General features: G+C 35.1%; 1 protein-coding gene across 2 annotated transcripts in view; it reads right to left on the reverse strand.

The window, feature by feature from the left end:
* The window catches only part of CDON (cell adhesion associated, oncogene regulated), a 52,622-nt gene extending 35,860 nt beyond the window's left edge, over positions 1-16,762 (reverse strand). The window contains exons 1-10 of one of the 2 annotated variants that reach the window (XM_036745833.1): positions 16,636-16,762; positions 15,580-15,852; positions 14,038-14,184; positions 13,591-13,734; positions 12,543-12,830; positions 10,394-10,663; positions 7,536-7,889; positions 3,218-3,513; positions 1,273-1,447; positions 233-364 (exon numbers count right to left, since the gene is read on the reverse strand). In XM_036745833.1, the coding sequence (XP_036601728.1) occupies positions 233-364; positions 1,273-1,447; positions 3,218-3,513; positions 7,536-7,889; positions 10,394-10,663; positions 12,543-12,830; positions 13,591-13,734; positions 14,038-14,184; positions 15,580-15,852; positions 16,636-16,711 (2,155 nt within the window). In that variant the 5' untranslated portion in view covers positions 16,712-16,762. The remainder of the gene's footprint in view (positions 1-232; positions 365-1,272; positions 1,448-3,217; positions 3,514-7,535; positions 7,890-10,393; positions 10,664-12,542; positions 12,831-13,590; positions 13,735-14,037; positions 14,185-15,579; positions 15,853-16,635) is intronic. The other variant, XM_036745834.1, reaches the window with a different exon arrangement.
* Positions 16,763-17,792: the final 1,030 nt, after the last annotated feature.

Consider the following 17,792-nt stretch of genomic DNA (forward strand, 5'->3'; position numbering starts at 1 on the left):
ATTTTTATATATAATTCACTTGAACACTACACAAGGCAAACAGTTACTAACAACTGTGTACAACAATGTAATAACCCAAAGGAAAAAACAGAACTTGGAAGACAGAAAGTGATAATGTAGCACAACTTGAACATCATAAAACAAACAAAAGATTATGTTGAAAGAAATCAGTTAATAAGATAGCTCACTTTAATATAAAATGAATAGAAATATAAAAACATTTAATTTTTACCTCCACTATGCCTGGAGGGATCTGTAAGCACCACTCCAAAGTTGCTATTGGTTCCCTCCGAAACAATAGGATGTTTGGGAATGCCCACTGGTGGAGAGGAGGCCTGTGTGTTTTTTGATGACGATGTTCTCTCTATCAAGTTTATGAAAAATATCATTAGCTCAAAGAAAGCAATTCTGGAAAATTCTAATTGAATTATGTGTATACAAATTTTTATCTTTTACTAAATGTATAGTTTTAATCAATTTTAATTTTTAGCTCATGTAATTTGATTTTGATTTACACAGTTTGAGGTCCTTTGGTAATAATAAAAGAAAGTTAATATGTTTCCTACCACTTACTACTTATGTAACCTTGGGCAAGTTACTTAACTCCTCTGGGACTCAATTTCCTTGCCTGTAAAATGAGGAGTTGAATTAGATGGCCTTTAAGGTTCCTTTCAACTCTCAATCTCTGATTTTATGATCATTAATCCACAAAATAATCTTACTTTATAGTTGGAAAAAATAATATGCAATGACTAAGTCTCATAGCAACCCATTCAATGAAGGTTCATGACTAATTAAGTCTCAATACTAATTCAGTTTTGTTTTCATAGAATAATCCTTTTAATTCTAGAAATTAAAATCTGTTATCAAACAGCCTCTGAAAAATGCCCAAGAAGCAATATGTCAAAATTTCAAAATTAGAAAAAATGAAATTGGTTATTTTAACAACTGAAAAGTTTATTGGTACCAAATAGTATGTAGGTCAAAATCCAAAATTAACTCCTAGGGATTACTTGCTGAAATTCATTACAAAGTTCTGATATGTTCTGATACATACATATATGCACACACACTAACAACTTACCTTTCCTCAAAAGCCACCTCCCTGTCACACTGCTATACTAGAACAATTTAAAATTTTCATATGAGGGGAAAACTATCCCATGATAAGGGTCTCCTATGTAAGTATCATGCAACATAGACTTAGCTAATTGCTAGTAAAATAACATCCAGTTATTCCATTCTTCTGAAAGCAGAGATCAGCCCTATTACCTTTGCTAGTTCGGAAGGTAAGCATGGCAGGCTGTCCTTCACCTGCTGCACTTCTTGCTACCATCAAGACTTCATAAAGACTGGATGGTTCCAGTTCCGTTAGGTGGAGCTCATTCTCACTTCCAGGAACTCTAACTGTGTGCCAGTTTCCTACTAAACCAACTCCATCATCGAGCTGTATTAAGAGGAAAATCAAAGGTGAAAATAGTGTCCAGGTAAGAGGAGTAAGGCTGGGTGGGAGAAGAAAGGGAGAGATCAGAACAGAAAGATCATCTTCACTCTCATTTCAGGCAATACTAAGAACTTGATATCAGAACTGGACCTCAGCCAGTTCCAGAAGGGATATGGCATTTGGTAAATCATCTGCAGAGAGGGAGACAAAAATCTACTTCATATTATGTAGAAAGGATAAATGAGGAAGGAGATACAGTAAGTTTAGTCCTCTACTGAATTATAATTAACCACAAGGAGATTTGTGTGATGGAAGCGTCTACCAATTGAATTAACGATTTTTTCTAGAATTATTAAACTTAAATTAGAAACAGAGAACGAGGCTTTCAAATATGAGTAAAACCAGTTAAGCACACTATTATTAGTACTACTATTCATTAGCAACACTATGAATAACAATACCTCACATTTTTATAGCATTTTAAAATTTACAAAGTGCTTCAAAAAGTACTAGTTAACTATAGATTACTCCAGTGATTAATCAGGAGATATGACTCAAACATTTAACTCAACAAAAATGGATTTCTTTTTTTTTTCCCCAATATCACTTATTTGTCAGGGAACTTGTTTGTCCCTCAAAACAAAGAGAAGGAAATTTTGCATGTCATTCTAATGCATGACCCTAAGATGAAAACATTACCACAATCCAATTGAGAAGGGCCTAGAGTTCATCAAATTCTCCAGCCTCCTTTGCCAGATCATCAGCCATGTGACAGATACTAATAGAGTGTTCTCCAAGACTCTAGATATCTGCTTTTCTTTCTACAATCTCTCACTTGGTAACTCCATCAGTTCCCATGAATTCAATTATCATCCATCATTAGCAGATGACTTTCAGATTTATAGATCCAACCTTACTATTTCTCCTAAGCTCCAGTTCCCAATGACCTATCGGGCATTTTGAATTGGATCTCCTGAAAGTACCTCAAACTCAACCTGTCCAAAACAGAACTCTTACCTCCTTTCCCCTTCTCCAATCGACCCTTGTCCCAGACTTTTCCATTACTACCATCCTCCCAGGCTCACAATCTCCCTTAAGTCTATCTCTACTCCAATCCATGCTTCACTCAACTCCCAAAGGGATTTTCCTAAAGGACAGGTCTAACCATTTCACATGCCTACTCATTAAACTCCAGGTAAGGCTTGCTATTACCTCCAGGACCAAATACAAACCCTTCTTGGAATTTAAAAGCTCTTCAGAAACTGGCCAGTCCTTTCTTACCTTTCCATTCTTACTAATACATCTTAAACATTACTCCCCCTTCCAAATAATACATGGTCCAGCCATATTGATCTCCCTGTAATTCCTTACACATCACTGATGTCCTGTCTCCATGTCTTTGCTCCCCATTCCTGGAACATTCTCTTTCCTCAACTCTACCTCTTGGAATCCCTGGTTTCCTTCAAGTCTTCAAGGCTCAAGTGCTACATTCTATAAGCTTTTACTAATCCCTCCAGGTGCTAGTGTCTTTCCCCTCCCAAAATGATCTTGCATTTGTTTTTTACATATTCTGTATCCACTGTACTTATGTCCAGGTATATTTATCAAGTAAGTTCTTTGAGGACACAGTTCATCCCAAGTACATCCCACTATAGCTAGCTCTTGCTTCTTTTTCTTAAACCAGTGTCACGGAGAACATATCTGTGTTCTATAAATTATTCTGAAAGGTGGTAAGATAAAGAGAAAAATATTTGAGAAATGATAAACCATTACCTTTCGATATTTCACAAAGTAGGCATTAATGGGTAGTCCACCATCTTTCCCTGATCTCCAGATCAGGTTGTAAGCATCTGGTTTGTGGGTCTGTGGGGGGCTCAGTATGATGGGGGCATCAGGAGCAGAGAAACTACTGGTATTTCTTTCTATTGATGCCTCTGTTGTGTTGGAATGTAACTTCACTGGAAAAATGCTCAAAGGTCCTCTTGCAGAATCATCCTTTTTATGTCCATCACTCTGTGTGACATCAGTAGGTGTAACTGTTTCAGCTTTGGTACTTGTTTCAAAAGGAACTGCAGAAAAATTATAGGAAGCAAGAAAGTAGGCTATGGTAAGAGAGATTTTAATCAAAATTCATAACTTCAATGTGTGCTATCCAATCAGAGATGCATTTTTATTGGCTACTCTGCAAATATTACTGCAATCTGAGAAGAAAGCATTAAGACACGCTACATCTGAATATCAACTAATCTTCCAAAATTTTAGAATTTGCTCATCTGGTTTCTGAGTTTCTTCTGAGAGCAAGGAAAGCCTGGGAAGAACAGAAGAAAGTATAGGCATAGAAGGAGATGAACAATATTGTTCTGTAGGCTTTCCCCTGGTCACAGGCTTGTGATTAATATGGATAAAGTATATTTAATGACATCAGCTTAGAGTTTCTCTTTGTATTTATTAAAACAAGCAAACAAATGAGAAAAATATCCTGGATATGTTACTTCTAAAGAATTAAGAATGAGCAATTCTGTAGTTTAAAGTTGAGATATTTTTGTTCCTTCTTCCCTAGGGAGCAATCTGGAAAGAAAGCTTCTAAAAAACTGAAATGCAGCAGCAGAAATATGTAAAATTAACTTTCCTGAATTTACACGGGTACATAAACAGAAGAAGCTCTGAGTGATTAGCCTGCTCAAATTGTACTTAAGTTTTAAATCTGAAACAAATCATAACTTTAAGGAATGTTTTCTCAAAGAACCTTCTAAAATTCTATGTCTTTGAAAACAGCATTGTTAGTGTCAATCATTTCTCATGTTTTCTTGCTTCTTCATTTCTTAAAGGATTGTCTCTTCCAAGAAGTGGTTCCCAAAGTCCTTTTGCTTTTCCTTCTACTAAGACTACTTAATGGCCTTTTAGTTTTAAACTTCTATTTACTTCTCTCAAACATTATTTTTATTTTTATTAAGGTTCAGAAAGAAAACTGGAAATTCAAGAAGTCAACAGAGTATCTGTTTTGTATTTTAAGCCAGGTAATATTAAAACTTCAATAATTTTCTTTTGAGACATTCCAGTTCTTTACAGAATTGTTTATCTTCCTCATTGTCTCAAGAAGAAGATAAAGGGTAATAGCACTTATGGTCTTGTATACTAAAGAAATCAAAGTATAGGGCAAATATGTAACTTGGGACATTATCATGTGACAATATCAAATTTTATTTAGTTCTCCAACTATCATTACTCCATGATGCTACTTCCCTAAATAGTTTAATATTCATGCTATAATCACTTGGCCATATTTTCCACCTCTGTAAAAGAAGGTGTTGCCTTACCCACTTGAGAACTGTTTTTAAGATAAAATAAGAACATGTGTGTAAATACTTGAAAAAGTACCATAAAAGATTTAGATACAAGGTGATGGTATATATAACACTGATTATATTATGGGTACTCAGTTTATATTAAGAGATGAAAAGCTAAATTGAATTATCTTCTAATAAGGTTTAGAAGAAAATCTTATTAAGTCTTGAATAACAAAGATTAATTTTTAGCAAATAGGAGTTGAAATATAACACTTATGAAGCTGGGTACTGTAGTATTCAAAATTTTCCCATGCCACTGAGATGTGGTGTTTTACCCTGACACCGAAAACCACTTCCCAGTGGTGGACTACCCAAAGAATCACTGAAAATAGTAACGGTACAAGGTTCTCTCCTTCCTCACCACCCTAAGCCACAGCTAATTATCTCCACTGGCTAAAGTCTAGTTTCCTACACTAACTCACACTCATAACCACTAGTCTACCTTCTGACTCACTACATAAACATAGGTATTCCAAAAACAATATTCCTAACTTGTGTCCATGAACTGAGACTGCTTCCTAACTCAGTTTTAAAAAAATTAATTTCTCATCTTCTTTGGTGGAGAAATCTTTTTCTGTCTCAAATAGAGTTGACTTTGATGCTATCAATCCTTTTCTTTCCAGATTATCTACTAAAATCTTATAGTCTTACCACAAACCTAATTTCAATTTAGAAAAGCAACCATGTTGCTACTTCTGCTCTTTCCTCCTAAAATGTTGCCCAAGACAGGAGTTGCTCTGTCGTTGGCATTTGACATAACTTCCGAGAGATTCCAAGCACCTGTGCTGTCCCTGGTCAAGTTTTACCATACGGGAGCATTTTTTTTTAAAGGTTTTTACAAATCAGTCCCCATACAGAACCATCATCACCAATCTTCACTATAGCCTGTCACCTACTTTTCACCTCCCTGCATACTTTAGCAAAATATTAAGAACTGCTAATGGTCTCTTGTATACACCTTTGGGTTTACCAATTAGATACTGATCTAGTCAGCACTTTGACTAGACTTTGAGAATAATTTGCGTGGAATTAATTATTAAATTATTTCTCACCTTGTGAATGTCAGTTCTAACTTCCTTTCCTTTTTATGTAGCTAAATGTTCTTTTTATATGCCCATAGCTCTTCCTCTTGGCTGTCTTCTGACTATCCTTAGCAACTTCTCCTCAACAGAACTTGTAATTTTAGTTAGCAGCTGTCACTGAAACTTCACATACTCTTGCATCCTAACAACTGAGATTACACTACCAGCTACTAGTTATCAGCAGAAGAATTAAAGGGAGGGAGTTAAAGAGAAACAACAAGTCTTATGTATCAACCAATCAATATTTATTCAATGCCTACTATGTACTGAGCAGTACGTTAAGTGCCAGGGATAAAACAGGGCAAAAACCAGGTCTTTCCCTCAAGGAGCTTACAATCTAATGGGGGTGATAACATGCAAACAAATATACACAAAACAAGACATAAACAGGTAAAAGGGGAAATAATTAATAGAGGGAAAGTTCTAGAATTAAGAGGGGCTAGGGAAGGCTTCCTGTATAAGGTGAGATTTTAGTTGGGACTTAAAGGTAGCCAGGGAAGTCAATAGTCAGAGTGGAGAAGAGATATCTTTCTAGGCACAGGGGACAACCATAGTGTAGCTGGTATATCAAGTGATTTATTTTTATCATATTGTTGCCTCTTCCATGTGCACCAGAAAATTCCTCTTAAAGAGAAGAACACTATATATACTATAAGCATTTAAGCTAAACCTTCTCAATGATCTCATTATTCTGCAATGTGGAATTAAATAAGTTTCTACTGAAATTTTTGCTTAGAGTTAAGGTTATAACCAACACCAGGTATCTCAGTAAATTTTACCATCTCTCTTGTACCAAGCCATGTAACATCCATGCAGTCTGACAAATGTGGTTATGAGATCTAGCTATTAGACACCAGTGTTCAAAACCCCAATTGAGAAACTGTGAAAATTAATTAAGTCCTTTAGTCTTCTATTTACTTGTTTACCAATACTTTAATCATAATAGAAGGTTCCAAAGTGACTCACACCAAAAAATGATAAAGAAAAGAGGGACAATAATCCTTTGATGTAATAATTTTGTATAATCAACAACATTAACAAGTATTTAGTAAGACCTCCTTTGTGTCAGGGAGAAGAACACCTATATAGGTATTGTCTGATTAGATCTCAGCTTGATGGTCCTGATGGAAATAACCTGTTAACCATTTAGACTTTAACAAGACTTGACTAATGAGAAGTATATTCCTAAGATTAATTTATATACCTTTCCATATATTTTAGCTGTTCTTCAAGCTTCATAAAACACATGATTTATCATTTTTTGTTTTTAATATATAAAGGTTCTAAAGGCTGTAAGGGTATACTACGAAAATATCTAAAAGTTTCCCCCATCCAACCTTTCTCAAAAATCTAAAGAATTAAATTCTAGTAAGAAGTCAATTTCTTCATAGTCTTAGGCTCAATATGAATCAGATTTCCATATGCTAGTATGTCAAAAATAGAGAATGAAGCCAAACCATTTTCTAATAGCCCAAGAACTAAGTGATACCAATATAAATACCACCTTAGTCTGAAAAGATGGCATCTTGATGTCACAAAATATTCATAAGCATGTATATTATTATTTAAAGATTGCTTGACTAGTTAAAGTATATTATCTCATAATGTCCTCCTCCTTTAAAAAAAAGCACTAAATAAAAAACAAATGTCATGGCAACTCACCAACTGTAAGGAATGCCTCTGACAATGTAGAACCATGTTCATTTGTGGCTTCACAGGTATATTTCCCAGCATGTGCCAGAGTGACAGCCTGAATATATAAGGAGCTTGATCCAGCTCGAGACATGATGAAGTAAACAGGCTCTAATGTGACATCTCCAGATTTTGCCAGGTGTGACTTTCGTGACTTAGAGCGAAGTACTTGGGATGGATGGCTGGTTATCAAACCACGACTGTCATACCAACGAATAACAGGAACTGGAAGCCCAGTGGCATTGCAGGATAAAGTGACAAAATCACCGCCTATCACCTTTGCGCTTGTTGGTGGTGTTACTATAATTGGCTTGAATCCACTGCCTATTAAGATGCAATCCATATACAGAATTTTAAAATACTATCAAAACCAACAGAAAAGTAATGCTAATAGTTATATCCCCCAATACAAAGTAAAATGTCAATAAAAGATAGCCTTTTTCATAGTCAAGCTTCTAGACATTTCCTATGCAGATTTCCTGACCATCAGAAAGAAGGAAATATGGATAAAGCAATGTACTGATAGCTTTCCAACAGGTAGGCATACTAGACACATATTTGACTACTGCAAACATAGAATATGAGAATATACACTTCTGACAACAAAATCTCACACATTAAATGTGATATATTCTGTTAGAAATATAGAATCAAATGTGATTCCTACAGGAAAATGATCACATTTTTAATCTAAAATTCATCAATCAAAAAAAAAAAAAAAACAAAAAAAAAACAAAAAAAAAATTCATCAATCAAATCACAGATAAGAGTTTAACTGGCCAAAATAAAATGTATTATGACAAAAAACGTGATCGTTTTGTATTACACAGGAATGAAAATCTACAAAACATATGAAAATGTTCTTTATCTTAATTCCAAAGTAATTCTGCCTCCTAAATCCTTTTATGGTATTTCTCTTTTGCTCCTAGGCCTCCAATTCTACCTCAACCTCTGAATTGACACTAAGAACTTTTTCAAAGTGAATCCACAATCAAACACTGATTAATATTGATGTTCTTTTCCCCACTATATCTTTCTCCTTGTACCTTATCCCTTTCAAGTTTAAACTCTGTGATCAATCCAATGCTTTATGTGGTTCTCATGCCTTTCCTCTTTTTTCTATAGCCCCCAGAATAACTTGCACAATGAAAAGCCCTCTGTGATTTCAGCTATTGAAATGTATTTGAAATACTTAGAATGAGTTTATCATAAAATAGAAAAGAATCACAACTTCTTCAACTGTGACAGTCCCTGATGGGCTTCCCAAGGGGACACTTTTTCTTAACCCCACAGCTTGATCAGAAGTTATCTCTGAAGAAGCAGAAAAGGAAGGATCTTCTCCTGTTGTTTTATTGTCTTCTTTTAGTAGAAGAGAGATAGAAAAGAAATTTTACAATAACATCTATATATCAGGGCAGCTCAGTGGCACAGTGAATAGAGCACTGGCCCTGGAGTCAAGAGGACCTGTGTTCAAATCTGGCCTCAGACACTTGACACTTACTAGCTGTGTGACTTTGGGCAAGTCACTTAACCCCAACTGCCTTGCCTTCCTCCCTTAAAAAAATCTATATATCTTTAAATGGAATTTCTTATTACATTTGTTCATCCTATTAAACAGATGTCTCATATTTATGACCTTTATTGGGGGAAGTAGGTAATCAAAAGCCTAATTCTTTGAGGCACTAATCTAAAAGCTAAACTGGGTTTTGCAAATGGGAAACACATTTATAAAGAGAGACTGTCCAATTGGATACTGCCATGAATATATGGCAGCATGTAATCTGAGGAATGTAGAAGACACTCATTTGGGGCTAGAAGGGAAAAATCTTATTAAAATGTTATCATTATCTGCTTTAGCCTACATTTCAAGCTTCATCAGTACTAGATGATGAAGATCTCCCTACAAGTCATAAAAAGAATCTTCTAATCACAAAACAAGGTTGGCATTTTATAAAAGCCAAAGTATTTTTTAAAAGTGAATGGTCAGAGATGAAGTGAAATGTATTCACATCTTTTTGATACATTAAGAAAGATAGGCTTACTATTGAAAGGACAAAAGGAATATAAACTGATAAAAACAGATTAAGTCAGATTTAATGGACAAGCAGAACTTAAATGTTCTCAGCCTAAGTAGAGGGAGCATTGCTACATAAGACATCTTTAAAGTAAAAAAAAAAAAAATTAAAGATTTTTCATCTAATTTTTAGATAAAGGTATCTCACAACAACCCTATAAGCTACTATTTATCAATAATCTTTAAAATTTTTATTGATACCATTTGTTTCTATATTACCTTCCATTCTGACTAAATTCCTCTCCCCTACCTTATCCAGCAAGCCATTTAACAAAGATTTTTAAAAGGGGCAGGGGCGGGGGGCAGGGAGAGAAGCAGAACAGAACAATCAAGTTTGACAAGACATGTAATGTTCCAGATGCATATAACCCCTCCCTCTACCAATTCTGCAAAGAAGGGAGAAAGGTTATCAAAAACTTAACTGAGATAATTTTAACAAAATCTAAGAAAAACATTCAATCAAATGCTAAGTTGGTTCTGCAAATCTGTAATATATTTACAAAGAGAGACTGGCTCTCTGCATACTACCATGAATACATGAAGGCATATAATTTGAGGTATAGAGAAGATATTCAAGTTTGTGGTCACATAAACCATGATAGTAGCCTAGTGTTCCCCCAAAACAATCTGTACTGTTTGGCATAATAAACCAACCTAAAAGAAATCAGGTTTGCTTAGATAAGGTTGCTTTTCTCACAACACAATGAATCTGTAAAGCAAAATTTCTTCATCATGGCAACACTTAGGAGCCTACCTGTTTCAATTTCAAGTCTCCCAGTAGACTGCATAAATCCAATGCCATTATCCACCACACACTGGTATAACCCTGAGTCTTCCATGGCAATGCCACTGATTCTCAACGTGTTTTCTACTATCAGGTGCCGCAAGGAAGAATGTATAGGCTCTGCATTATGAAACCAAGTAAGATTGGGAGTTGGGTTTCCATGAACGGTACATGTGAAATGTACTGTGGCACCCAAGGAGACTGTCTGGTCCCTCAATCCTTTGGAAATTGAGGCTTGTTCTGAAAATAACATACACAAATTAGATACCAGCCCTCAAAATGCACTTTTTAAATTATCACATGTGAGTCATATGAAATGTTCTATATACCACTAACTTGCTAAGACTACGCTGTATTGTTTATTCACATTTTCTCATTTGCTGTGGCCATCAAAAAAATTTTAAATGCATTATAACTTGTCTCTAACGGAGCCCTTCATTAAGTTGAGGTCAAAGTCATATGCTACTAATAAGCTATAGTCTTCTTTTAATAGATCTCTCAAACCAAAAAAAAACATAAAAATAGCTTCCAACCCTGTATTCCTGTAAGCATTTATGTTTTAGGCTGTTGGCTCACTGTGTCATTCTCTCACCAGAATGGTAGTTTCACTGGATCTAACACTAAGCAAGGGCTAAAACAAAAGGAATATATATGCTCAAAATAAGTTGGATTTTTTAAGAATTAAATTTATTTTTAGTTTTCAACATGTACTTTTGTAAGATCTTGAATTCCAAATATTTCTCTCTCCTTTCCCTCTGCCCTTCCCAAGATGGCATGCAATCTGATACAGTCTATACATCATGTACAATCATATTAAACATATTTCCACATTAGTCATGTTGTGAAAGGAGAATCAGAACAAAAGGGGAAAACCACAAGAAATAAAAAACAGAAAACAAAAAAAGACAAAGAAAATAGTATGCTTCGATCAGCATTCAGACTCCACAGTTCTTTCTCTGAATGTGGGGGAAAAAAAATTGGATTTTTTTCCTTTTATGGTCTAAGAAGTAATTTTTTGGCCTTGTTACCTAAAAAAAATAGGTATATGTATATGTATTTCATCACTACTTGTGGGATACCAAGAAAAAAAAATCAATCCCACTTATTGTAAAGCTTTTATAAATGATTTCTTATTGAGACAGACAATGAAATGATGTTCTACAAGGCATGTTCTAACAGTAAATACCTACAGAGAAACTAAAAAAATTGAATTTATTTTGACTTTCCTATTTTATTTTTTCTGGATTTTCAAAGAAGGGAAGGGAAAAATATTTTCTTTAAATAGCCATTTTATACAGTGACCTCAATGGCAAAAGTTCAGGATGGCCAGGGAGAAAAGAAGGGCTATATATAAAAATGTGGCTAGGATCAAATCTACTGTACAAATTAGAGATATAAACAAATGCATTATAAAAGATGAAATTAAACCAGGTACTGTGTAAAATGGTGACATTTTACAATTTTCTATTTTTTCGCTAGTCTTTTGCCTTCATCGCTACCACTAAATTCACAGGATCATAGGATTTAGGGTTGGACAAGTGTAAGCAGCCCACAAAACTCTTGAATATACCCAAACCAGATTAAAATGTAATTGGTCAATGTTTAAAAAAATAAAAATACGATGAAACACAGACAATGTTAATTTGTCTAAGTCAATACCAGCTCACAGGATCCCTTTCCATTTGAGTATGACACACTGATAAAGTTCAATTCCCTTATTTTACAGCTGTTGAATGGACTTGTCTGAGGTCTTACAGAAGAAATGTGATGCAAGCCAAGGGCCCTGACTCTAAATCCTGACACCTTCCCATTCCTCCATCCTGTCTGTCTACTACATCATGCTTACTCTTAAGTAACTTCTTACATTCTCCTGCTACATTTTTTTTAATTTAGTATTCTGTTTTTTTCTGAATTATATATAAAACATTTTTAACATTCGTTTTTTAACTTTTTGAGTGCCACTGAGAAGACAAGCAATTAGATATGGGTTGTCTATGTTCCTGCTATATTTTTTCAATGGACAGAGTAACCTTGTATCTACAGAAATTAGTGGACAAGAGCAAAATCAGAAAAATAATCTAATTTAAGTGTGACTTTAAAAAAAAACATAATGTCTTACCAAGCACATTGACTGTGTAGGTCACACGTGTGAGCTCTCCAGATTTGTTTCCCACCACACAGGAATAGTTTCCAGCATCAGTTGGGTCTATGCTATCTGTGACAAGGTGAGAATATAACTGTCTCCAGTTACTTCCCAGTAGAGAACCATGGCCATCCTTTATCCACTGCACTTGAGAATCAGGTACCCCACTCACCACACATTCCAGAGTTACAGGATTGTGAGAAAGAGCTGCCAATGACTGGGAAAAGGTAGGGTGGATGATTCGAACATATTTTGATGAAGGGCCTAGAAGAGGTAAGCAAAATGGAAAAATCATTTGAAAAATTCACTGTATTTTCCTTTTTGACATCTTTGGGAAAGTTCTAAACATTCCTAACATCTTATTTATTCTCCTTTGCTTTCCTGTCTACAAGGCTTTGTTGTAGCTAATGTCTATACGAAATAGATGAATAAAATGAATTGCTTCTATGATTATCATGGCCACTCCTGATGGATGGAACTAAAGAATTTTCAGAAAGTACAGATGTAGCACTCAATTTTTAGTTTCAATATTAATTTTTCCTCAATCCACTTATCATCTCTTAGTCCTCTGTGTCTAGTTTAGTGGCCAGACTTTCTGGTTAAGGCCCATTAAGGTGTGGGACCTATGACATTAATGAATTTATAAACTGGAGGAAAAAGATATACAAACATCATGAATTTTCACCATATTTCCCTTTCGACCATGTGCTTCATGAGGAAGAATGGATGTCACTGTATAAATACCACACCTTGGTTACTCCAATACAAATTTTTTGGGGAAAAAAAGATGTTTTGATGATGCCTTAGCAGCATCCTTAGCTCTTTGAAGTACTTGGCATTTATTTTTAAGGATATGCTCCATATTAAATAAGCATAACAAAATTTTACCCATGTAAATTTTACCCATGTGTAGGAAAGCACATTATCCAAGTATCCATATTAATACTCATTTACTAACTTTTTGTGAAAGTAATTACTAAAGGATTTTCTCTCTAAATACCACCAAAGGCAACCAAATACTTACGGCTCACAAGGAGCTTGTGGCCTGTGGGTTCAACTTTTAATTCATGTGTGACAGGATTGTAAACTGCACATTTATATGACCCTCTGTCCTCTGAAGATACATTCAAAATCTGAAGATTTCCTGATGGAAGGATTAGGTAGTTATCTGGAAGGAAGGGGAAGGAATATGATTAGGTTTCTCATTTTGTACTACAACATAATTACATACCTACTGGACGATTGTTATAGGTTTAGATAAAGATTGACAGCATATAAGTAGTGAACAAAAATCAAGAAAATGCCCTCATAACTAGCAATGGTGGCTAAGGAAAGGAAAACAAGCCCATCAGTAACAATGGACTTTCACTGAACCATTATACATTAAGAAAAAAAAAAAAACATGTTCAGCTACACAGATACCATGAATATGTTCAGTTCTATTCATTGACTCTGTTACAACAGAACTTACCTGTGGAATGTTCCAGCCATTTCCCCCGGACCTTATAGCGCACTTGTGCTGAAGGATTACTTTCTGGTATCTTGCAACCAATAAACCCAGCACTTTGTTCCTCTGCTATAATAACATGTTTTGCTGATGTACCAAAATCACTAAGACCTTGAAAGTAAAAATCAATTTAGAAAGATGAAGAAAGTTTTGCTTCTATTTTTTTGTTAAATACAAGGACTAAAAATTACATTTGCCATCTAGTCTTGGTTTTCTGCTAATCCTAATCTAGAGAGTAGCATGATTTTCTTCCCAAAAAGTTAAGAGCAAAAATTAGGGAGAGGGGCAAACAAGAAATAACAAATGGCTGCTTCCTTGCTCCTCTGTATAGTATTTAAAGCCCTTCACAACCGGACCCCTTTGCTACCTTGAGTCTTCTTACACTTGAGTTCCCTCAACATATTCTATGATCCAGTAGTAGAATCCAGTCTACTTGCTGTTCCTTAGACACAACATTCCATCTCCTAACTCAGTGCCTTTAAATGAGCTATCCCCTAGGCCTGGAATGTTCTCCTCTATCACCTCCACCCCTTCAGTACAATATTTAACTAAAATTCACTCATCCTATGTATCTTTATCCAATCCACAGCATTTCTTACTGCAATATCAAGTGTAGAACTAATTCTTAGTGCATTGCTGATTCATATGAATATCACAGCTATATGTCACAATGCCTCTCAGCTCCCCCTTAAGAAAACAAATCTCAGAATGGCTGGACTTGTTCCCTGACCTTTGTACAAGGTTTTCTTTTTTATTTTTTCTTAATCTAAAAGTTTCCAGCAGCTTATAGTTACTCTAGGGCAGAGGTGTCAATGCATGGCTGGAATTAAAATGTAACTGGGAAACATTTAACAAAATAAATAAAAATACAATAACACATAAGTAACATTTTACAACTAAGTCAATATGTGTCCCTATCATAAAACTTACTGGGTCCCATTTCTGTTTGACTCTATTTGAGTCTGACACCATTGGTCTAGGGTAGTCAACCCTCTGTGTGCTTACTGGAGCACTAGCAGCTACCACTGTTTGAAAGGCAGACATTTCAAACTAAGAAAACCACTTGCTCCAGACTTTCTACCACCTCCATAGTCAGCATTCCTTTCCTCATGGACAATTTAATCCCATTTTCTTGTTTCTCTAGCCTGATTTTTTTATTGTCGAATTCAAATCAACTCAGTTACTAAGACATAGGAGGTCTATGTGGACAAAGCAATCAGATGTTAAAAAATGATAATGGGTATTATGAAACAAAGGAATTCAATGTCAAAGCAAACAATGAACTCCTAAAGTTGAATTTTAAAGTTTTAAAATATTAATCCCAGAATTCACATAGAAATTTGATCACATTCAGATGGCTTTCCAAAACACAAACAAAAAACAAACCTACTGCCTACTGTTTTACGTTTGGCAGCACTTCAAGCTACAATGGGTGGCACCAATTTAATAAGCCTCTCACCATTTTGGGGATATACTATACATCCAAAGTTAAAATATCAAACTTACCTCCAATGGATACTGTTGCAGGTTTACTCACAATTGCACCAATGCTGTTGTTAGCGATGCATTGGTACCGACCAGAAACAGAAGGGCTGAGAGAAAGGATAGTTAAAGTCCCCTGCTGAACCTCAATCTGCTCCACATCTCTGTCAAATTTTTTTCCATTAAGCAACCATGATATGTGAACGGTCACAGGTTGAGCAGAACATTGTAGTGTTACAGGTTCACCAAGTTTCTGGACAATAGAGTGTGGCTCGGAAATAAAACGAGGTACCAAGTCTATAAGGAAACCCCCCCAAAAATGGAAAGGGTATTATTAAGGGCATTACACTCTGATCCATTCACTAAACATTTTAAACATTTATTTAGTGCCTAATATGCAAGGGATTCTGTTAGGTATTGAAGATAACTAGAAATCTACCATTTATGTAGCACTTCAAAGTTTCCAAAGTGGTTACTAATAAGGAGACATAAATGTAAGGGAGGGAGTGTATCCCTAAAGGAACACTCTATCTAATAGGGGAGATAAGACATAACCAAACAACCATCATACAAAACAGAACATGATAAAAGTATGAGAGGTAAAAAAGTTCTAAGAGATTTCATGGGGTGTTCTTCACCAAAAAGTCCTCACTCTTTTTTTTTATGCAGAATTCTTTCTGCAGTAATAATCAACTAAGTTTTATTTGACCAGTCACTATTTAATGCAGTCTTGATGGAACTGTAAATTGATCCAATCATTCCCAGAATCTATATGTAAAACAAGAATGGTCATACATACATATGTGTGTATTACTATTTCTCGAATATATGCAAATGCTTTATAATTTCTAAAACAATCCATTTAAAAGCATTATTGAATTCATGGTGACTTTTTGTCATTACTTTCTCACAATTATTATCATAAAACAACTCTCAAAATTTTTAGAAATTAAAAGGAGGTCTTCAAATTTGAAAAAGTTCAGTATCACTATGCTACAGGACGCTCATGCACTATCAATCCAGGCAACTGGTCAAAGCAGCCCTTAGCTATGGACTCTAGTACCATTCCTACAGGCTTACCTGAACTTACAGAAGAATACAGGATCATAAAATGAACATACAACAGTGTCTGTAATGATCCAAGATCTGGATTCATAGCGCCAGAATATAGGGGCTGATAGAATAGACTTTCAGCGTAAAACAAGTTCTTGGCACACTGAAACAAATGAAGAAGAAAAAAAATTAATCATTTTTGCTATAAGTAACAGAAGTGATAGTCTCCTAATCTTTTTGGTAACTCTACAGAGAATCATACACAGGGGTCTTATTGAGGCAGATTCTCCTACAATATAAAACAATTTAGGGAGACTAAATTAGGTATTTCAGAAGCTCCACCAACTCTTCACATCATTAATATTCCATTTCGTGCCCGAGTAATTTATCTTGCTTATCAGTGGTCTTAAAGAAGCAATTCAACCTTCACAATCACTCAAATCAGTCATAGCTGCACAGTTAGATGATGAAGAATTGGACTTGAAACTGAATTAAACAGATTCAAAATATAAGATCATTATATTAAGGTTTTGATACCTTAATGATGGCAAATATAATGAATACTGTGTTATTCTTTTGTATCATAACATTATCACTGGCCCACCCTTAGTAAGGGTTTCCTTTGTGACTAACAGTATGCATTCCAGATAGCTGGGGTGGAAGAGGAATGTGTTCACTGTGGAATACTTTAAATTATACAGTTTCTTTAATGGTATTTAAGAGCTGCTCAAGATTTACTAATGAGCATGAATATCTGCCCCATATTCTAAGAAAAATACTTATACTTGATACAATAGGTTATATAGGGGCATCTAGGTGGTGCAGTGAATAGAACACAGGCCCTGGAGTCAGGAGGACCTGAGTTCAAATCCGGCCTCAGACAATTGACACTTACTAGCTGTGTGACCTTGGGCAAGTCACTTAACCCTAACTGCCTTCCCCCCTCCAAAAGAAAAAATTAGAGCAATAGGTTATATACTTGATATAAGATGCTTAATTGTTGTTGTACATGCTTTGTTATATTTGACATAATCCCCAAATGGTATTATTACTTGGGCAATTTAATAGTATGAAGATGGAAGAAAGGATTCATTTAAGAATTACTTTCTAGAAGTCACAAATATTACCATGATCCTTGAACAATACATTTTCATTTTACATAAAAAAGCTCCATATAAGGCTAG

Source organism: Trichosurus vulpecula, chromosome 2 (assembly GCF_011100635.1).
Source record: "Trichosurus vulpecula isolate mTriVul1 chromosome 2, mTriVul1.pri, whole genome shotgun sequence".
In the NCBI taxonomy this organism is placed as follows: Eukaryota; Metazoa; Chordata; class Mammalia; order Diprotodontia; family Phalangeridae; genus Trichosurus; species Trichosurus vulpecula.